At 35.5% G+C, this 23,705-nt stretch overlaps 3 protein-coding genes across 6 annotated transcripts in view; all 3 read left to right on the top strand.

Moving 5' to 3' along the window:
- The first annotated feature begins 2,536 nt into the window (after positions 1-2,536).
- hoxb9a (homeobox B9a) lies at positions 2,537-7,437 on the top strand. The gene is made up of 2 exons (XM_058376038.1): positions 2,537-4,375; positions 5,714-7,437. The coding sequence occupies exons 1-2, from the start codon at positions 3,862-3,864 to the stop codon at positions 5,947-5,949; spliced, it is 750 nt and encodes a 249-aa protein (XP_058232021.1). The 5' UTR covers positions 2,537-3,861; the 3' UTR covers positions 5,950-7,437.
- Positions 7,438-12,327: 4,890 nt separating this feature from the next.
- Positions 12,328-14,615, top strand: LOC131344086 (homeobox protein Hox-B8a). 2 transcript variants are annotated; one of them, XM_058376060.1, is made up of 2 exons: positions 12,328-12,751; positions 13,436-14,615. In XM_058376060.1, exons 1-2 carry the CDS (start codon positions 12,328-12,330, stop codon positions 13,747-13,749), a joined length of 738 nt encoding a protein of 245 aa, XP_058232043.1. In that variant the 3' UTR covers positions 13,750-14,615. The 2 variants fall into 2 exon arrangements, with proteins under 2 accessions (XP_058232043.1, XP_058232033.1); XM_058376050.1 differs by having other exon boundaries at positions 13,433-14,615.
- Positions 14,616-20,817: 6,202 nt separating this feature from the next.
- The window catches only part of hoxb3a (homeobox B3a), a 46,158-nt gene continuing 43,270 nt past the window's right edge, over positions 20,818-23,705 (top strand). For all 3 annotated transcript variants that reach the window (XM_058414645.1, XM_058414641.1, XM_058414650.1), the window contains exon 1: positions 20,818-21,268. The gene's annotated coding sequence lies outside the window, so the exon portion shown is untranslated. The remainder of the gene's footprint in view (positions 21,269-23,705) is intronic.

The following is a 23,705-nucleotide window of genomic DNA, read 5'->3' as shown; positions in this document are numbered from 1 at the left end:
ATATTTTTTAGCATTTACCAAAATGTAAAAAATATCATGTGCACTTGAAATATCAACTGAAATATGAGCTTATTTTAGAACATTGTGAAGCATGTGTTTTAACCTATATAGCTTAATAACAATAAAAACACTGATATTCTTCTTCTCCTTCTTCTTCTTCTTCTTCTTCTTCTTCTTCTTCTTCTTCTTCTTCTTCTTATTATTATTACTACTACTACTACTACAATAATAATAATAATAATAATAATAATAATCATCATCATCATCATCATCATTTTGCACATCCTATCACAGAAAGGAGAAGAGAATCACAAGTTAAAGACGAGACAAGCAACCTGTGACATAATCAAACTAATTTTTATGATATCTAAATCGTAATAGCATGAAGAACAAACATACTATACTCTTGTTTGCATGTATACAAATAATAAATATTGTCTTTCTTTAATGGTTCTTGAAACCTTTATTAAACACTTCTCAAGTTCAGCGCTGTTCAAATTACAGACAGCCGAATCGTTCTTTAATTCGTGTCATACAACACCTACAGACTATCTTGCAGACTATTAACGGCTAAACAAAAAAATAAAATAAAAAACTATGTTGTTTGTTGGCATAACTATTCAGAGGGCTCTTTTTAAATGACATTCGTTACATGTCATTCTCGACATCACAACGATCGTGCGCGACATTATTTTGTATACAAGCAAAACCATGAATAGCTATTTTAATCATTTTAATAAACACAATTGATGTATGTTTTCCCGGTTCATTTTCTATCGCTTTGCAGCTTAAGAAAGAAATCTGCACTCAAAATACATCTGTTTTCTCTTCTGTCAAGTGAGAAACCACCTCTGCTTTTGGAAGCCGCCATGTTTAGCCCCCACAGTTCCCTATGTTGTGGGCTAAGCAAGACCTTCCTTTTAAGCGAGGCAATCGAGCTGCTTTTTTATCACCAAGCGGGACTGTTGAAGTTAAAGGACCGGATGTGCTTTTGAATTTAAATTACTTTATATAAAGGGCAGCTACTTAGAACAATAAACTTACACTTTACCATCAGCAATTACCCTAAAACATAATGCTTCTTACATTTCTATTTGTTATGATTATGCTTTATATCTCTGCCTTATTAATGGGTAGTTTTTCCATAATAATCCAGCAATGCAGGAATTCCAGTTCTTTTCCGTTTCTGCTAGCATGAGTTTCGACACAAAACGTAGAGGACGTCAAGCTGGTGCGCCATAAACAGATTTAATAACTACAGTGGAGACACGCATCGCACCGGGATAAGGAATAGAGAATTCATATTACCTTAATCCAGACGATAAAAATTGTGCTAATTTTTATAGTAAAGCCCACGTCTTATTGATAACCTGTTGCGCAAGCAACATGAGAGACTAAAATCACTTCTAGAACCCGTTCCTTTGCTAACATTAGATCGTATACAAAAAAATAAGCTTTATTAATGTTTCCTCTTGAAGCTATTGTAAATTTGTAAGTAAAAAACATACGTACCTTTGTTCATTTTACACAATGAGTTGTCCAACGATGTTTTTGGCAGGTTTTCTGTAGTTTAGATATGCTGTCTAATATGCATCAGTCTCATAAATGCCTCCTCAATTTATTTACACCTGTAGCTTTGTTTATTATCGGTTAAAATTAGAAATTTTAAAACTATTGACGGGGTATGACATGTAAGGCTTAATTCATAAAGACAACGAGGTTGCATACAGTGCGGTATATTAGCATGAAGTAAAATATTAAAAGAAACCGTTACATTACAAATTAATTATATTTATATATATATATTACATATAATTTGAACATGCTTTAATAAATTCTTCTTCCTCTTCCTTTTCTTCTTCTTGTTATTGATGGTTCTCCCCATTTACTATTTATAAAGCAAACGTGCTACTACTACTACTACTACTACTACTACTACTACTAATAATAATAATAATCAATACACACTGACCGTCTAAAAAGTGGCTATAGTTATTAGCAATTAATACCACTGTACTGTAGTTAATATTTCCAAATTAACAAACTGCAATACTTTTGTTTTTAACTTACATCCTATAAACTATTCTGCAAATCATAATTAACTCCTCTAACGTTTGTATACTTAGGTCTGGTTAGATTGTATTGGACAAACGCAGAATAAATTATATTATATATTGTGCATATTATGCACAACAACATTATAACCGATCACACACCTATCACACACATATCTTTTTAGTAGTAATCGTTGAAGCGATCAGATTTTAAAATAAGAAAATGGAAAATGTTAACTTTAGTGTTTCAATAAAACAAGAATATGCCAGTTACCTATAAGGTGACGTTTCATGAAGATGAATAAGTAAGAGATGCAAAAAGATATTAAAATCAAGATATTAAAATAAACAGTAGAATGGCATAGGAGATGCGCACACGAAGACATCAAAAATAAGCATTATAAACTATCGTTAGCTGTTAATACTATACTGTTACCGTTGGTTTTAATTTTTTAAAAGATCCTTACATTTCCGTTTATATTTCACAAGTCATATGCTCTTATACAGTTTAAGATGTTTGACAAGTGTATATACCTAAAATGACTATGCTCATGAATATTTATATACATGGTTTCATAAATCAGAGATATATTGTATATATTGTAAAACCCACATTATAAACATTATAAATCCGTACAGTAAATAGCAAAGTATTAACTCAAAGAATCATTATGTTAAACAACTTCTTTTTTTTAATATATCGTCACGAAATTACGGCCTACAAATCAGGCCAAATATAGCGTTCATCGTGCACTGCTGATGTAATCCAGTCTGGAAGTAGGCCAGGTTGTAATTACGTCAGTCTGCAGTTAATATTTTTGTATGTTTTGTATGTTTGACGTTGACGTTGGGCATTTCATCTAGGGTGTTATGTTTTCTCTATATTAAAATATCTACCATGCTTCTTGATTAATCAAAACAAGTCTACATTCTGGATATGTTTTGCTCGAGAGAGTGAATGTGAAATGCTATGGGCTCGTATACGGTATTCCCAACAGGCACTATATCAGGTCTATAAAAAATTTAAAGTACTTCATGTAGTATTTTATTGCAGTATTAAGCCATCTGAAATTTAGTAGTAGTTTCATAAATTAAAAATGGTTTAAGTTGTATACTGTTAAAACAATTGTAAAAACTGTTAATTCCCTAGTAAAATATTTCATTGTCTTCTACATGCCCCCAATCAAATTCATTCTAATTTTAGGGAGTATATAAGCACTGTAAAATGTTTCAGAAGATCGGTAAAACATAGCAAACGCTTTCTAACGGTATATGAGCGTAACTGTCTTTATGTGGGCGTATTTATTTTTTTCTGAGGTTTCTTCATTTTTTCATACGTGCAGGTAACATTTAATTTATTTTTAATTTTATAAAAATTAACGCGTTTATTTTTTCAGTTTCTTACTACTGTCCGTTTGCTTCGCGTGCATTTTTAACTGTGGTGCCAAAAGCCTCCATAATTTAAATGGATATTCCACCGACAGGTTGCACATATCGTAGAATATATAGACACACTCCCTATTCCATATTACATACACAAGCCGGTTTATTTAGTGGGGAAAATATGAATAGTGCAAGAGGGGGAAAGCTTCCCGCAGACCTTTGGAGGATTGATTTACGCCCCATTGACTCTTTATCAGGCTCGCGAAAAAAGACTGACCAATCATTTTGCTCCTAGCACACAGCATAACAGCTCGACTCCACTTTGTTGGAGAGCGAATACAGGGAGCATCTTGGATAGGGGAAAGCCCAGTTCTATGGTGTATGGTTTCCCTTCAATGAACCGCACATAGTATAATGTCCGAGAATGTCCATTTCTGGACCTCTAAGCAACTACTATGTCGATTCCATCATAAGTCATGAGGGGGAAGATCCGAGCGCAGCCCGATTCTCCAATGTACAGTATTCCAACACTAGGCAAGCAGGACCCGGGGAACATCATGAATTCCCTTCGTGTAGCTTTCAGCCCAAGCCTCCTGTGTTTAGTTCATCATGGAGTCCTTTCAGTCCCCACACACCCAATAGCTTACCGGCGGTCTACCATCCCTATATCCCAGCGCAGCCCGTGCCTTCAGCGGACACCAGGTACCTTCGCACATGGCTCGACTGTGCACCAAGATCCGAGCCACTGGACGGCCAGAGCCAAGTCAAGATGGAACCACCCCTGGGACACCTCGAGGAGCCTCCGAAGATTGGAGTACAGCACGAGTATGTTTTGGAATCCTCCTCAGCTCGGGAGATAAATCTCGGCCACGGCTCTGGATTTGAAGACAGCAAGGATATTTGTGACGGTAGTGAAGACAAAGAGGGACCGGATCAAAGTAAGTTATAAAACGAGGAAGTGAACAGTCTGTAAAGCTTTTAATGCAGTCATAAAACGCTAACAAAGCAACCAAGAGGCTCAGCCTTTCCACCTATGATGAGAACAGAGTGCGATATACAGTATGCTTGTATGTCAACTACCCCGTACACAGTTTTGCATTTATATAATACCTTGCTCATCACAGAGGGCGTATCATTGGTTTGATTTTGTGTTGTTCGTAAACCACATATAAAGTGTGAGCAATGGTTAGGAAATGTGACCTTATTGATGAAATTGTGTAATTTTATATTACGTCACTCTGTTTCTGTGCATAAAAAGGGAAGGAGAAAAAGGGCTTGTTATTTGCGATTAAGGTTGTTATTTCACGAATGTTGGTCATCTAGCAAAACAGCAAATCGGCATAAACACGTAAACTGTTGTAAAGAGAGATGCCACCCCCACGAATAATGCCTAATTGATCGATTAATGTAAGTACACTTACTGGAACTAACATTTATTTTAATTCGTCAAGTAGGCTCGATCAACACAGAAAGGGGTGCAAAGCAACTCTCCATTGTCCTACTCTGGGCGGTGTTCCAGAAAAAACTGCAGAAAACCAAGGAACATGGGAATTATAAATTCTACATTTATAATAAGTTATGAAAAGAACTCATATACCCTTAAATCTGTGTATTTTGTTCGGCACGGTAATAAGATTCAATCATTAGAAAACATCGTTCTTAAGGTGAAAAACCATATTGTTAGTAAAAATACAAATTAAAAGCAAACATATATATAGCCAAGTTTATCCGGCTTTGCTCGTGACACTCAGTCAGTAGGCCGAATCTATGTGTCAGGGGTTTGCTAGTTCAGACGACGACAATAGGAGACGAACAGCAGAAGAGACTGTGAAGTGTGTTAGGATTGATCAAAAAAAAGAAATCGAAGTAAATTCATAAAATGTTTCGTATAACTGAATGGAAGTGGTGGACGTTATTGATTGGTTCTTCTGTATTATATTAGTAGATGGCTGTATTCGTAAAACAGTATCCATAGAGTATGGGTTATTAATTCCTCATTCCTATTTGTAAAATTGGGAATGAGGAAAGTTCTTTAAAAGCCTACAGAATCAAGAGTATGTGTGCCATGCTAGGTTGTTATAATATGTGCAAAGTCTGAAGTCTTTTTACTCCTGTATTTTGTTCATATAGCGTGATAACATTAGTAATGTTGCCAGTGTGTGACCTTTGTGGCAAACTTTGAAGCCTAAGTTATATTAGGTTATGTTGACTTGCTCGCATTCCTGTCACTAGCGAACTATTTTGACTTGAAATACTGACTGTGTTTTGATTTGCAGACGATCCATCAGCCAACTGGTTACACGCTCGCTCGTCTCGGAAAAAGCGTTGTCCGTACACTAAGTATCAAACCCTCGAGCTTGAGAAGGAGTTTCTCTTCAACATGTATCTTACCCGGGACCGGCGACACGAGGTAGCGCGCTTGCTGAACTTGACGGAGAGGCAAGTTAAAATTTGGTTCCAAAACCGAAGGATGAAAATGAAAAAAATGAATAAGGACCAGTCCAAGGAATAAATCCAAGGAACACAACTGTGTGTGTGCCCAGCCTTTACCCCTGACCTCTGGACAATGATAAAAGATGTTTGCAGACTAGTTACATGTTTTTTTTAAATATTCTGGTAATGCATATCAACACAACCTGATTATTCTTTTTAGAAAGCTATTTAAGATCAAGAACAGTAGTAACCAATTATAAAACGACATAAAACAAAATCATGTAATATACACGAGTGTGCTATATGCCTACTCGTTGTCCTCTGTTCTGAATTTCTTTTACAGTTTATTTTATAATCAGAAATATAAGTGCAGGTACTTATATGCTTGAATTAAAAAAAAAGTTACTTTGTAAAGTTTTTGTAGGCTTTTTTTATTCAATGGCAATAAGCGTGGTTACAACTATAACAAATCTGAAATTTATTCTTCTTTCTTTGCTTAAGGGAAATTATGCCCTGACAAAATATTCGTATATGCATTCCATATTAGATAAAATGCTTCGGGTGACTTTTAAGATTTGTTTAATTTTAAGGAAAGCTCTTGATCCTGGAAGAAAATTTGAACTTTACTCATGAATATGTCTCAATTAATAAGTTTAATTATATAGCAACCTAATTCATCCTGCTTTTGGTTTGGAATTGACATAGAAACATCATCTGAGTTTATAGTTCACAAAGCTTTTGGAACATAAAGTAAAAGCAAGATATTGGAACCATTCAACATTTATTGGATACTATGTTACTACGATTTAACTTAATTGCTGCCCAAGTTATCAAATGAAGGAGGAAACAACTTATAAACTATTTCTGCTGGATGTGTGTATATGTATGTAGCTAGCTTGTCAGTAACAAACAATTCGGTTGTAAACTAGCGGTGGTTGTAAAAGTTTACATGCTTTAGCGCATGCCTTGTAAAGTTTTTAGTTTCCTTTTACTTGATTTTTTTTTAAAAAATTAGGTAGTACAATACTAAGCTCTCCCTTATGTATTAGAATGATAGTTATAATTTATTCCAAATGTTATTGCGTTTCTTTTCAGTGGAATGTTTTTACATTGTATAAAAAGACGAGACCTTATAGCTTACTTAAATAATCAAAAGTTCTTTCTGTTTTCAGACACTGTTTACATATTGTTGTCTATAAATCTCTGAAATTTGTGTTAACACAAAAGTATTATGTTGCAAAGTATACGTTTGTTTAACATTACATTGTTTTGCTTGTGAAGAAGTAGTTGCTGAATGGACCTTTCTGTAGTCGCGTGGGCGTCTGTCTGCAGCTTGCTTTGAGGTGTGGAATTCCTACAGATTTTCTCAAACGCTGTCACAGCCACCTACAAATTGACAGACAGAAATGGACCCATATTACAAGTTTACACGGATCACTGTCTGAGTTCTTGTCATTGACGTATATAACTGATGTATATTTTTTACAAGGGATGAAACCAATATTCCCCATTCAGTGTTGACATAAACCGTTCCTACTGAATAAACAGAGAAAATTTACTCCTGTGTGTAATTTTTTAAGTGATACAATATGTGAAATGCTTATTCCTACGCTAGTATGTTAGTATGTTATGTTATGTTAACTAGTATGTTATCTGTAATTTTAATACACCAGAGGAAAACTTGATATACTTTTATCTGGTTATGAAGGCCAGAAATATGTTTAGTGTAAATGTGAAGTAACTGTTGGTTTAAGTACATATTAAAGGGCATTCAGATTTTAAATACTGTTTACTCTCCGCAGTATACAAAAACCTTTAAACGTTCTTAGTATCGCATTAACACTATAGTGAGTCGGAGCATATTTTTTCCACTTAAAGTAGAAACAGCTGAGTCATATGCACAACTGAAGATAAAAGAAAAATTTCTTTCAGATATGTCTTTTTATTCAACATATGGTTTAGCCGTCTCAGTAACGATATCAAACTAAACCACGTTTAATCCTGTGTTGGACACGACCTATTAGTGAAGAAGTATGTCTCTCCTAGTGTCATTGAGATATTTAATCAGAGAGACTATTTGGCGATTGTGTAACAGCTGAATGAAAAAAAAGAAATGGAGACCTACATACCTTTGCATTCATAGAGATTGCTTAAACATTTCTTTTCTCACCAGTGCTAAATGATAAATGATTTTAACCGTTTATTTATTTATTTATTTATTTATTTATTTTGTAGGACATGCGTTTGGTTCAAAATTTCTTAACATATGATTTATCAGCAAACATTATAATAAATTAATATATTTCGGTCATACGATTTAACAAATGTCATCGGTACAGATCAATTCTGAACTTTCTGTGGAACACTGAAAGGAAACAAACTGCTAGAAAGGATGTAAACTCGCAGTTTGAAGAAGGGAACGGCAAGTGGACGTCATAAAACAGGAAAAAGAAAATTCAATTCAGTGTGCTGCAATAAAATAATATGACTGCAATAAAACTTTATAGCGTATACATTTCTGAAGGTTAAGAACTAAATTGCTGTAAAGCAAACACTGCGCGGGAAAATGGCAAAAATGTTTCATACTCTAATAATGACTGGACATAGCAATTCGACTACGCTGGGTGTTTGAAACCCGTTAATTTATTTTATTCTGACCCTTTTCTTGCGTTTGGCGTTTTATTGTTGGCAGCGTTTGTTGTCTAGGGCTCCAGATTCCTTGCAGAGTAGGGGGCTGGAGCAGAGGGAGCACTTCCAGATGAGAAGCCGCAGTATAGCACGATCAGCGACCGCCCTTTGTTCCATTTCCGAAGCGCACCACAACCGCCTTATAGTGGGGGCCATAAAAGGCACAAAAGAATCTGGCGAGACGTCTAGAATTGCCAACCTTAATTTGTTTACAACCTTTGTGACCAAGCCTGAGCCTTCCATTTTGTGGACTCACATCCGATTATGTCTTTGTATGACCTGATATAAATGGTTGCTAAAGTACAATTTTGCTCTCTCAAAATGCTTCTGCTCCAGTTCACTCTGATATCGTATCCCTGGAAAGGAATAGCAAAAGTAGAAAGGGCAGCTGAAGCTGAGTTATAGTTATGTGTATTTAGAAAAAGGTATTTGCTTTAAGATAACATTCCTTGAACATGGAACAATACTAATCCTAAATTAATCTATACTTCCTAAGTATCTATAATTAAATAACGACTGGTGAAATACAGTGTTATAATGTGTGCACTTTAATTATATGAATGATTTATAAACAATCATATGCCTGAAAAAAATATTGACTATATGCAAGTACAAAGGATATTTTAACGTAAAGGTATAAGCCAAATGACGACAACAGACCATATTTTTTAAAATGATTTTTTCTTTAATTTTTATTTTATCGTATATTATTTTAGGAGTGTGTATTTGCTTTTTATCTGGATTTATTCATATGAATTGTAGTTTAGGAATATTTTCACTTACGCGTTGTTTATTTTTGAATTAATTCAGTACTGAAAACCGTTAATTACGACATAAAGCAACAGTGGCGAATATTACAAAGAATCACTGTAATTATGATAATTATAACTGATGCAATGTCAAATACGGTCGGATATATTAGATGTTTAATTCTGCTAATAAAGAAGTAATTTCAACATGGGATTTTTAAGTGTACTGTTCCCATATATATTTTCAAGACAAAATAAAATAAATAAAAAATAAATAAAACACGAAATAAAATGAATAAAAAAACACAGTTTAATCACACGTTCACATATATTCTGGAACTATTTATTCTGTGGCTGTATGATTAAGTGTTTTATGTTTATGTTTAAATTATATCTTCGTGATATATCTTGTGATAAAATTACTGTAATTAAGTTATTATAAACGTGAAACAGCATGTATCTTAATTAGATGATAAACAGAATCTTTATTTGAGTATTAAACTGCAATAAAATATATTTTCTAAATATTATTTATATAAATCTTGCTTTCATTCACATAGTAAGCATTAGAACAGTACTGGGGAAAATCGGTTAGCATCCCTTATGATGGTAAATGAAAAATTATTACTAATTTTGATTACAACCCTGGTTTATGCAAGGTGTTTATAGCGATTTATACTACCTTTTTATCTCACACTTCCGTCCTAGCAAACTTCATTTCCTCTTGGCATAACATAAAATGTCCACTTGATGGCAATGTTGCTCTACCAAAAACGTCGGGACTATTTCTGAGGGCACAGCGAGCCAGTTTAAAAATTAGGGCCACAGCAGTGCCGTACGCCACAGACACAGAGGAGAAAACATAAGGTATATATATATATATATATATATATATATATATATATATATATATATATATATAAACAGAAATAAGTAAGGTTCTGGTACTGGACACTGGGCTGACTGTGATTTCTATCTATCTATCTATCTATCTATCTATCTATCTATCTATCTATCTATCTATCTATCTATCTATCTATCTATCTATCTATCTATGTCTGTATGTATGTATGATAGATAGAGAGAGAGAGAAAGAGCGAGAGAGAGAGAGAGAGAGAGAATATAGAAAGTAATACAAGAAATGTGCCGTTTTATTGTATTGTTTATTAATTTCATAACACAGGAGCAAATCAAGAAAATTAAAATCGAAATCCAAAGTACTAACTACCACCAATACACATACACACATGCACACACAGATACATACATATATATATATATATATATATATATATATATATATATATATATATATATATATATATATATATATAAATATATATATATATATATATATATATGTATATATAAAATTATTTTGCCCGACATCGCTTATGTTTATGCTTAGCAGGATCGAATGCTATAATCAATAATTGTCATTTCACGCACACAAAGGAATGTTTGCAAATATATTAAATATTGTGATTATTTAACTTTCTTGTATGTGTGACAATGCAATTGTAAATATTAAATTATTAATCCATATACAACATAAATAATATATAAATTAAATTACATTAAGATGTTTACTGTATATATATATATATATATATATATATATATATATATATATATATATATATATATATATATATATTTATATATATATATATATATATGTAGTAAACAACTTTATTTAACTTTAATTTCTGGCGCAAATCGCTACATTACGAATTAGAAATTCGCAAATTGTAATTATTTTGTACCGTATTTTACATGAATATTTTTTCTACATACAACCGTAATTGATTCAAGTACAGCACCTTAAAGTTAAATTAAGATTGTCTAAGACTACACCGCACACTATATGGAAAACAATGCAAATATTACTGTAAAATATTCCAACATTTCTACTCACTTGAAATTTAACCGTGTGAAGCATTTATAGTCTTGGTCGTGGAATCTCATAAAAACTAACAGCTTTTTTTGACGCGTGATGTAAACAATAAACCGGCGAGATGTTTATTGCATTGTATAGTTTTTTCAGCTATTTACAGACACATTACTCCTACTGTGCACTTTATTTTCGCGGCTTTAACGTATATAAAAATGCGTTTGAAATGAAAAAAAAAAAGATTTTTCAAATGACTACGTCTTTGATTTCAATACAAGCCAGTGCTGTCGGTCAAGACGTTTTGTGGAGCTGTTTAAAATTTATTGCAAACTACTTAAAACTGGTAATAATTAAATTGCGTTTTTCTCCCTGCTACTGAAAATATCCTGATATTTTCATGAAAGCGAAAAATAACTCGTTAGGCATTCAGATAGCAGTGCTTTTAGTCCTTTATGCTATCTCTGGTCAACATACAAAAAGCACCTTCCAATAGAAGTTTTTAGTAGTCAGGTTGGGTAGAGGAGGGGTGAAAGATATGTATTTGAAGTGATGCAAAACAGCAGATTTCTCATTAACTTACCCGCTTGAATATATTAATGGGCATATTCTCCCCTCCTCTGCCATACCCCCCCCCCTTCACTTTTCTGCTCCCTCGCTCCCCGCCGTACCCTCTCCCTTTCTCCTTTACTCTCATTTTCATTCTCTGTCTCCCTCCGTATCAGAAGCGCGCGAAGCGGTGGCTGTGTGGGGACGCGAGAAGACAGAATAGAATGAGGATTCGATAACAGATGCAAATTATCCTGAAAGGACGCGGCAAAATATGAAACATATCATTTACAGAGGAGTAAATGACAGAAAACTGTTTGGGAACTGGCTTCCAGCACCCGAACTGTGATGTTGGATCTCCTAAGCGTCGTGTAGTCTTGGAAGCTGAATAGTCGTGGCTTTAAAGAGGCTGTTACAAAGGTATACAAACACTTCTCCGGTTGATGGACGCTTATTGTGGTCTTTATTTATTTTTGCTTCAGAATAATCGGGTGTGGCTAGTCTGTCCCAGGCTCACGTACTAATACAATTCAATATAAAACAACCCCCTCATCAACAACAACATCGACTGCAGCAAAAAATGAGCTCCTATTTTGTCAACTCCCTCTTCTCCAAATACAAAAGTGGTGACACGTTACGCCCTAATTATTACGAGTGCGGTTTTGCGCAGGACCTGGGGACTAGACCCACCGTCGTGTACGGTCCAGGCACAGGAGCAACTTTCCAGCATGCCCCACAGATTCAGGAGTTTTACCACCACGGCGCGTCTACGCTCTCGGCTGCACCTTACCAGCAAAGTCCATGTGCCGTAACCTGCCATGGCGAACCTGGCAACTTTTATGGCTACGATGCTCTCCAAAGGCAAACACTTTTCAGTGCCCAGGACACCGACTTGGTCCAATATAGCGATTGCAAACTCGCCTCGGGAGGCATCGGCGACGAGACGGACAACACGGAGCAGAGTCCTTCTCCTACGCAGCTGTTTCCGTGGATGCGACCACAAGGTGAGTCTCTCCAAACAAACCACACGGGCTGTTCTTTTGGCTTATGTATTTCTTCTGCGGGGAGAGTGAACAAGCATACCCGCTCAAAAAATATCTCAGGGCAATTTAGTTAGTCTAAGAGCCACGTTTTCTGTGTGCGCGCGAGAGGGACCATTAGAGGTTTTATTGTTTTATGGTGTCGAAAACTTGTGAATCACTTTACAGTTTAATGACCCTACTATAGGAAGAGGAGTGAAGGGGAAAAGCAGAGCAATAGTGAGACAGCGAGAGCCAAAGACGCCACATTCTTTTCCTTCAGTCCCCATGTGTGAGGCTCGAGTCCACAGCTGATCTTTCACTTCTCACCTTAGTCAATGTTTTACTGCAGCTTTTTACGACTTCCAGTTATGCCGGGCCTTATTTCGATACAGGGTGGTCGTTTCACACAGCTTCTGTCTTTTATGGCTCAGCACATGTGACAAGACGTAAGTTGTGTAATGGCTGCACTGGTATAGTTCTATAGGATCTCAAACATGTCATAATTTTGAGATGCTGGTCTTTATCCTGTGCAAAATTGATATATGTATATTGTTTTTGTTAGAAAAAAGTTCATGTTATTACTCAAAATACCACTGTATTACAAACTGCAAGTTTACTGAAACATCTGAAACATATCTAACGAGATTGACCTTGTTCTCCCAGTAGCTGCTGGACGCAGACGAGGTCGCCAGACCTACAGCCGCTACCAGACACTTGAGCTGGAGAAAGAGTTCCTCTTCAATCCGTATCTGACACGCAAACGGCGCATTGAGGTGTCGCATGCCTTAGGACTGACTGAACGGCAGGTCAAGATCTGGTTTCAAAACAGACGTATGAAATGGAAAAAAGAAAACAACAAGGACAAGTTTCCTAGTAGTAAGTCTGAACAGGAGGCAATTGAAAAGGAGAAGCGGGATAAGGAACAGGCGACTGGAGCACAGTCAGCAAAAGAAGACTGCGAGAAGTCGAAACAAATATAGGACGGATGTCGAGAGCAGACAGAGCAATCAGGAGCGCAAGCGCGCGAGCACACACACACACACACACACACACACATATATATATATATATATATATATATATATATATATATATATATATATATATATATATATATATATATATATATTCTTACATACATACACTTAAAAAGGACATCGTGGGGCGAAGACAAAACAGTTTGGAAAGTTTCTCTATAGATTTCAGTCTACGATGAGTAGATAGAAATAGCTGGTCAAATAGATGAGCGGTCATGGAGAGAAAGAACTCTAAATCTGCGTGATCATCGAACTTTATTGTGACGAAAGACATGAAGCATTTCTACCTTTTCCTAATGTTCAGAGAGTAGGCCTATTATAGTGTGTAAATTAGCCTCCCTACTTCGTGGAATAAATATTGTGAAAACTTGGTTTCTGTTGTTAGATTTTTGACATTAACCTTATCTCGGCAGCTGTATAGTTCTTAAGTTAAATGGTGCACTTTTAACTCTTGTCACTTATATGTTATGCTGACGTATCGACTAATGACATCCAACAACATGAAACTGCCTATTTATGCCGTAGCATATCTTTTTACACTTACTAAGTTTCTTTCAAACTGATGAGATTTTGTTATCTTCCTTTCCTGGGTTAAGCATGCGCACAGTGGAAGAAATGAATGAAAAGGAAATAAAAAGGATGTAATGTGACCCATTGTTTACTGTGAGACAGATTTTTGTACTGTATTTGTGCATTTGTTCATGGAAACTTGGCAATATGCTTTCATTGTTCTTCACTTTGTTCTATGGACTAAACCTTGAAAAAGACAAATAAAGTGGGCACAATAAAGTTTACAGGCGAGAATCGATGATGTGACCGATGTTATTTGCTTCAGTTACTTTTAAGGTGTGAAGACAATATTAACTACTCTCTTCTGTCCACTAGACTTTATGTTCTCTTAATTTAAAAAACAGTGTCATTAGATTTTGGGGCACAAACTAAAGTGAACATTTTTAGGAAAAATTGAGTATCACGTACATTTAACGTAGGTTACATAGCTCAATATGTTATTTATATCTCCTGTTTTAAATTGAGCAGGTAAGGTTTATCTATGTCCACTTGGTTTTTAACAGCCTTTACGGTTCTTAAATCAGGAACTTGTTTGTAGTGTATTCTTGAGTGATTTGATGTGGGACACATTGTATTAAATGTCTCCTTATTATTTAAAAAGATCACTATTGCAACCACATACTTTTGTTACCAAACACAATGCGATTAAGATTCCCAATTAGTGTGTTCTATATAGAACTGTGAATATAAGCTGATTTAGGACAGGTGAATTGTCGATTCAGCACTGTTTTCTCAAGTACCCAGGCTCTCTCTCTCTCTCCCTCACTCGCCACACACACACACACAATAAAGTGATGTGTGCGCAAGAACGGTGCCGTGGAAATGGTTTAAAGGACCAGCTTTAAGTAAGGGCCTGTTGATCCTCCGCTACGACATCTAGCTTATTTTAAAAGAACCCAACAAACCCGAATTTACACAGATTCCACAGTCCTCACTGATGACTTCTGGGAACTAACTGGCAAATTCAGGTGAATATGACGAATTCACAGTGACTAAAATCAACAATGCCATAAATATTTTAACATTATTATTTGGCTGGTATGTTTCAAGACATACATCTTTCATAATCTGTACGTCCAGACCCCATAATATGAAAAATCCAGACTTGGACAATCAGGTGATTACAGACATATCCAGAAATGCAGGCTAATCAGTAGTTCATCGATTTTATTTCCTATAGACTGTGGTTGTCTAGGTCTTCTATCTATCATTCTTGTCTAAATCTGAATAATTTTGCGCAGCCTAATGTTGGTGGAGAACGAGCGTAGCTTTTTCCCCCACGCCAGAAAAAGACAGAACAAGAAGCCCGTCGCCAATTGGAACACTCTCCTGTCACGTGGTAATTTTGAAAGGGAGTGATTTTTGTGTAAATCTTTTCAAGACTGTAAATTCTATAAAATACAATTTAAGCTCGTTTTAGACACTCTAAAAGCAAAATTATGAGTTCCGTATATTATGCTAACACGTTTTTTTCCTCAATGCCGAGATACGAGTTTAGTGTTTCTAAAGGGAACCTTTCCCGAGCAAACTTCTTGCGCCTTGGCTTCTATTTTGCAGCGGACCAGCGACTATAGCATGAACACAAATCCGTTTTTCACTCTCACCTCCACGTCCTCAGCCCCTCTGCTAGGCTTGGATACTAACAGTGATAGCCTTTACACCCAGGCAGGGTAGGAACTCCTCACCAAATAACCTGGGGGACGGCAGTTTGGATAGTTTTAACCCGAGACTGAGAATTGTGTGTGCCGATACTTCCAGTTTCCATCAATACGGGGACAAGCTTACGCTATTTCCATTGCTGAGCACAGGTCTGTGGTATCCTCTTATTTTAAAAGACAAGGCTCATATTTATATGAAGAGAATGAAGGTGCGCATGGACGATCAGGCGGTTTCCCTAACGGTAGCATGGCACAGAGATCAAGAAAACTTCCGGAGATCTGTCTGTTGCATTTTCGACATCTTTTGACATTATTGTTGATAGTATCCAGCGCGACCTCAGTATGTTCCTAGTCTAAGACAGTTAAAAAGATGTACATGTGTAATGATGTACATGTTAGATAAGAATTTTGCTAAATAAAAAGACGTTTGGAAAAAGGATTTAACATTGTTATAAGACTTTAAGTAGTTTTAAGTCTAACCTGTCCGTACTGTTTACAGTTTGCAGTAAAAGAACAGTAGAAAGAGATATATTAATGCCAAAAATATGGATTTATGACTGTCAGAATTTTGATTTAAGTTTGAAGCTGATTTAAATGGCTGTTAGGCGATATTTTATTGCAACTCTAAACTACTGTCATGTTCGTTGACTGATACGTGTTTTTACTGACTTCATAGCGTGGGGAGGACTTAGTAACTTTGATATTTAAATCAAATTCAGCAGAACTGGGTTTGATAAATAGAAACTTTGCTTTCATAGCTTGCAGTGATGTGTGTCTTAGACAAGACAACGGCTTTTATTACTGTTATTTGCTTGTTTGACTTTTTAACTAGATAATCCTTTTCCCAACATCTCTTATCCTTTCCCACATCCAGAATGGATTTAGAGTGCCTAATATAAATTTGTTTTGTGTTTTGACGTGTTTTGCATAAACTATTTTTAAACTAAGGCACATTTTTACCAGCACAGCCATTCGTAGCAGTCTTACATGGTGGACCAGTCATATGTTAAACTTAAGCACTTATCTACTTGTTCGTACTGGCCAAAAAGACACGGAAAATCTGGAATTTAACCTTTACGGGATCATATTATTTATTTCCAAAACATTCAGGACCTTGTAAATTATATGAATACTGTTAATATAGTTGCATGACTCAACAGTTGACAAGTACTTAACAGTTGAAGGTGTACTTCAACTTCCGCAAAGGAATCCCAAAGCTTTTGTAGCAGACCTGCAAATAAAGTGAGCATCTACTTTATTTAATAATCAAGTTTCAGTTTAAAGCATGACTTTGTTTTGCCCCAATAATCAGCCGTGTGTTACTCTACTGCACAGCTACAACATACAAAAATTAGATTACTTTTGATAAATGAAATGTTGCTTATGCCGAAATCTAGGTCTACATACCTACAAATAGCTACACAATAAAAATTGAGAAAAAGATTAAAATGAGAATGCGTGTTTTTAAATTCTTCTTTTTAGAACAATTTCAACGCATTATCATATCATTCTATGAAAATCGATTTGATCAAATAGAGAGAACAAGCGATGATCTGCATTGTGGTGATGGTGATAGTTTTGTAGTGATAGTGACAAAAAAATTCACATTGAAGACATTAATGGTTCTTCATGATCCTCCCTCTCTCCTCACACACACACACACACACAAACACGCTGTGTAATTTCTGAAACACACTAGTACAATCATACAAAGACGAGCAACGCACTTTTTTCCATGAACACATGCCGGAGAGAAACAAATACTAAACATAATATATGTGACTACTTCAGTACACTTTGCTTATAAGGAACCTAGCAGTTCTCCCCTTAATTTCTATTTGTTTGTTTTTTTTCTTGTTCTCACTAATTTCACTTTGTTTACCTCAAGCTAGAAGGTTTATCACGCAAAAAGTGACACGGAAAACACAGATACGGAAATAAATACCAAACAGACTAAGGACAGCAATAAAAAAAAGTTCAAAAGCACGCAAACGTAAAACAGATTCCATTTGCTCAAAACGGAAACGGGAGAAAGCCGTCTGGTTCATATCGGCGGGACACAGAAACACACTAGGAAGATTACTGTTCTTGTCTCGTGTTCCTAAATGTGCGTCTTACCAAAACGGATACAACAGAACACTCACACACACTGTCTCAGCACATAGAGAATAAATGAAAAATAGTTATGATTTCTTTCTTGATTGTCCACCAACGCCTTTGTGTCATATACGTCACAATTCCGCATTACATTATTACATTACATTATATTATTTAACAAATATGTGCGTAATGTATGTATGTATGTATATATGTATGTATGTATGTATGTATGTATGTATGTTTCCCTCTGAAAACTGTCTGAAGAGGAGAAGGAAGAAGAAGAATAGAAAATAACATAAAAATATCTCTTCGCATACCATAATTTTTTAATGTATTGTTTATATTTATATTTTACTAATTTATTTTCTTTTTACTTTTTAATTTTTTAAATATACTTTTACTGATACTTGTTCTGTACAGGTGCCAGACGTAAAAGCTCTTTAAGATTCTATAGCTCTAGAAGGAGTTCTTCTTCGGCCTCTACCTGACGCGGCTACGGCGCGTGGAGATTTGACGGCGCGCACTCTTTCCTTGACCGAAAGACAGATAAAAATTTGGTTCCAGAACCGCCGTAATGGAAAAAGAGCACACATTGTGCCGTAGGTCTCCTACAGTAGGACATCTAGGAGATGATAAAGCAAATAATTTTATATTGAATAAAAAGACAGAGAATAAGAGCAGGGACGGCGGATGTCAAGTTATATATTTAATATACATATATAAGAACGAAATAACCTATGCAATAGTTTTCTAAACGTTTTGCTGCGTGTAAAATACTTATGTTATATGTTCTGGTATTGTGAATAAAACCTTTTTCAAAAAGATAATATTGTAATTATTTTAATAGGCCAGTATTTCGCCATGTGCTTTGTGTTTTCACTTGATTATATGTTTATATTTGTAATAGTAGGCTTTAAAAAGTAGGCTTTAAAAAGTAGTAAGTTAAAAAAAATAAAGACATGCAGCAATAAAATGTCCATAAAAGAAACGTAAAAACTGTTGGAATTTGTCGTTTGCTTTCAAAGTATGGTGTTCTCTTTTATTTGTCACCAATACGATATTATTTTTTTGTTTAACAAGCGCACCACCACCCAAATAACAATACAAAATTAATAGTTGCATTTTACACACACACACACACACACACACACACATATATATATATATATATATATATATATATATATATATATATATATATATATATATATATATATATATATATATATATATTACATATAAAATATATAAATAAACCGTCTTAAGTGTGATTATGACCGCGGTAAGTTTTTATCGTAGGTGTCTGCATTTTGCGACATGTAGTCAAAAAGATTTACCGCTAATTTTGGATATATTTTATTCAGGATTATATATGAAGAGATATTCCAGGATTTTGGTAAATAGGATATAATACAATGTATGTTCTTTGTGTATTCTTACCATTTGCTTTTGAATTCTTTTAAGACTTCCGTTACATCGGGTCAGGATGTGACTGGTTCCTTACTTTGAAAGACCAAAAGAGTGGTTACATTAGGGGTTGTAAACTAATGTGTTTAGGGCATCAATAAACAGGCCGGAAAACGCCATAAAAAGAACAAAAAGAAGTAAACGGAAAGGAAACAGGTCAATAGTTTTTGGTGTCAGTACGATACTGGGTGTTCCTCTAATTAGTCTTTTTTTTCGTTGAAGACTTTACTCGTGATACAGTCGAGTTTATAACTTATGAAAAAAATTATAAATTTAGACAAAGGCTCGCTTTCTTATAACGTGGTTACTGTCCATTACTCTAATTGATCTAATTGTGAACTGATGCAAAACAATTCCTATCCCTGTTGACATTTGTATAACTAGCTGATTACATCATGATTACAAAGTAAATGACCACATTTAATCTAATATAAATTTGCAGATACAATTACTATTAATATTGAAATAACACTCTTATCTAATCCAATTATTTACGTAAATAACCATTTAACATACTGTCCATTTAACATTAGCCGAAGTGGATATACAATTTTATATTACAACGCTCGCAACGTTAACGCCTTACTTGTACTTGGTTAAAATTTAAAAAATAGTTTTAAGCCTGTGATTGTGCTTTTGATGTTTTCTATGTGTTTTATGTTCATGTTTTTATTTTATCTACACAAATATACTTGTCTCACAAAATTTTATTATAACATGTAGACAAAAAGCTTTAGAAAATTTTCATTTTGCTGCTGCACTCAAAAGTAGGTACCAGATTTCTGAAAAATGCATTATATTTCAATAAAACTATTCTTGTCTATTATCCTAAATTATTTTCTGATGTTACAAGCTGAGTATGGCCGTCACCAAATCTTCTATTTTCTTTTATAATAAGCACATAAACCAACTGATCTTGTGTTGTTTTATGCAAAAAAGCCAAAGAACTCCATTTTAATAAGACGATTATGAAAATATCTAATCACCGCAAAGCCTTGGATGCGAAATAAATATTAGCTTTCCTACTCTATTTCCCAAGCTTTTGTGAAAGAAAAAGATGGCGACTGCATCTGAGGCACTGAGGAGAAATGCAATAAATTCCTTGTTGTTTTATGAAAATTTACAACTTTGTGATAGAACTTTATGAGTGCCTGGATCCTGGGATTGGCCGAGGATGGTCATGTGGATGGGTAACCGTGAACGTGAACTTTTTATGATTTCCCAAGTGGTTATATTGCAGCATTCTTTTGGCCGCTGCGCCTTATGAAGCTTCGCCATGTTCTTTAACTGTCCGCCTTCTGTCTATACTTCGGCAAAAAATCGAAGATATACATATAGTTTACGCTAGCTGTTCTGTCTCCTGGTAACAGGACAAGGAGACCAGCCTCTTTTGCGCTTGCTATGCTAATGTGGTCGGCTATGACTGGGATTACCTCTACGGTGAAGAGACTGACTGAGATGTGGACACGCAGTAGTTTCTCATGTATTTTTTTATACGTGGACCCGAATACTGTTGACTAATGTGACCAAAAAGGATTGAAGCAACGGTGTTACTGTTAGTTTTGCACTAATGGTGGATCCGGGCAGGGCAACAGGGCTTCCTAAGCGACCAACGGCGAAGGATTCTCCCTACTGTCTTAGCGCGGTCTAACGATTTATCAGCAAAGGTAAGGTTTGCTGTCCCAAATGATGCTTTTTTGGAGGTAATGGTAAAGTCGAATTGCATTCATGCAGCTTGAGTTTTTAAAAAAACAAAACATTTTAAATATGTGATATGGTTACCGCATAGCTTAATTGTAAACATATTTTGTAAGTTTTTTTTCTTTTTCAACGAAGCTACAGCGAACACATTGTTTTAAAGCTATTTCAGGCATGCTGTAAGTGATTTTCGAGAATTTCCATTAGACGTGTGATGTAAATATCAGACTTGCTTGACTTTAGCTCGTGGATGCAGTGATTGTACTGTGGAAAGAGAGGTCAGTGATGCTGTGAGATGTGTTTGATAGACCGGCTTGGTTGCCAATCAGAGCGTAGCTGTACTTCTTGGACCGCTGATTACGTGGAATGTCTTTAATCAAGGGGCACGACGCAATGCCGCATTTCTACACACTGAAGGCGCGGACAGAAAATTAATAAATTAATAAAAAAATTTAAAGCAAAAACGGCAGGTAAACACACACATATATGTACATTATTTTTTCTATTCTACGGTTAAACGTTTTTCGACAGCGAATTATTCCAGACCAAATATTCTGACCTTTTAAAGATTATTTTGCCGATTGTTTTATTAAGACAGCATCAATTTATTTAGACCATTCTTGTCATATGTCCTGCTATAAACCACTGCTATTACACCAGAGTTGGCCTGTGCCCTTTGTTTTCCATTTGTTTAGGTATTCTTCTCAACTGGCATATCTTATTGCAAGAAAGTTTTGCTCAAAATATTAAATAAAGAAAAACAATGAGTTATCTATAATGACATTCTCTATGTGTATTGTCTTTAAATTTGTTATCTATAAATAATCAATCAATAGGCATGTAGCTTACATATAATTCTGGTTGCATATAATTAATCGGGATATCGATGTTTTAGAAACCACCCAGGTACATTTTGTTTTCGCTTTACAACGGACCTCATGATGTTTAGTTAATGTCTCTAATTTGACCGAAAGAATATAAAGAGGAAGTGGTGGACTGTGTGACTGTCTGTCTGGTGTTGAGATTAAGAAGCCATCCGCTGAAAGCATTCTTCGTGGCTGAACCTGTTTTCTGGCTATTTGGTGCCATCTAGCGTTCTTCTTTGTGTAATGACAATGTGTCTGCTAACGTCACACACACAAAGTGGACAGACGACTTGGAAATTGTGTGTGTGCCCGCAGGCTGTGTGTGTGTGTGTGTGTGAGAGAGAGAGAGAGAGAGAGAGAGCGAGAGAGAGAGAGAAAGAGAGAGGGAGAGTTTTATTTCAATGTGCATTTGCCGCCCTATCGTTGTTTATGCATTTACATGTGAGCTCACATTTTAGCATTGTGGTGATTTTTTCTGATCGTCTGTCTGTTTACCTTTATTTCTCTCTTTCTCTTTCGACTATCATTTTAGTTTATTTTCTTTGAATATAAATGCTTAATCTAAACATTTTCCCCGTTTCTTTTCTATGTTCATACTTTAATGCCATGAAAATTGTTAGTCTTTGAAATAAAAGCAATAAATCAAACAGAACCATAGATAAGAGAAAACGCTGGAAGGGGTTTCGTTGCTTAGCCCGATAGCAGTGAAACGTAAAAGAATGCAGAGGCTGTAAATTCTCGAGGCTGTTGTTGCCGCTCTTTGAAGTGTCTGCATTCACCACTTGCTCAGAAAAGCAAAGCCTTGGGGTTGGATATCCCTTCATATCCACTGTCCTGACTCTTGAAACCCTTTTACAATCGGCCCGACCTAGCTGTACTGACTGATCTGTACTGACTCATCTGGGTGCTCTCTCTCTCTCTCTCTCTCTCTCTCTCTCTCTCACACACACACACACACACACACACACTTACTCACACAGACACACACACACACACACAAACACACACACACGGCTATCGGTTCTGGATTTTTCCCCATCCCAGTTTAAGCAAGAGTTTTATTGAGCCCAGCAGCGAGAGAGGGTTAGCGGCATAGAGTGAGGAGGAGGAGGGGCACATAGGGAGCTCACGAGTCCAGCAACAAAAACAGGGTGGTAGATCTATACATGCATGATTTGGTGGACTTGCACGGTAAACATTGCCAAACATTCCTTTTCTGAAGCCCAGACTTTGTTTAATTTACATCAAAAGCCGACCGTAGCACTTGCTGTTTTCTTTAGCATTTTAATGATTTTATTGTACCCAATAATAGTATATATACAATCACAATACACTATTACATACAGTAGTAAATATACTCATCAGATTACGCGTGGTTGCTGCATCATACCCAGTAATGAACTGTCTGAATTTTAGGTTTGAATTCAAGTGCAAATAATATTTTGACCAAAATGAAATGTATATTGCTAAACATCAGGTCATGACAATGCAAGGACTTATTTTATACTACAGACAAATACTTCGGAAGTAGCCTGTAGTA

Source organism: Hemibagrus wyckioides, linkage group LG02 (genome assembly GCF_019097595.1).
Source record: "Hemibagrus wyckioides isolate EC202008001 linkage group LG02, SWU_Hwy_1.0, whole genome shotgun sequence".
In the NCBI taxonomy this organism is placed as follows: domain Eukaryota; kingdom Metazoa; phylum Chordata; class Actinopteri; order Siluriformes; family Bagridae; genus Hemibagrus; species Hemibagrus wyckioides.
Note: the sequence above shows the minus strand (reverse complement) of the source record. Positions and strands in the feature narration are given on the sequence as shown.

Excerpts from the sequence above, each read along its gene's own strand:
- hoxb9a (XM_058376038.1), top strand. The coding sequence starts at position 3,862 with ATGTCCATTTCTGGACCTCTAAGCAACTACTATGTCGATTCCATCATA. Across the intron at positions 4,376-5,713 it reads CAAAGAGGGACCGGATCAAA|ACGATCCATCAGCCAACTGG; the intron begins GTAAGTTATAAA and ends TTTGATTTGCAG.
- LOC131344086 (XM_058376050.1), top strand. The coding sequence starts at position 12,328 with ATGAGCTCCTATTTTGTCAACTCCCTCTTCTCCAAATACAAAAGTGGT. Across the intron at positions 12,752-13,432 it reads TCCGTGGATGCGACCACAAG|TAGCTGCTGGACGCAGACGA; the intron begins GTGAGTCTCTCC and ends TTGTTCTCCCAG.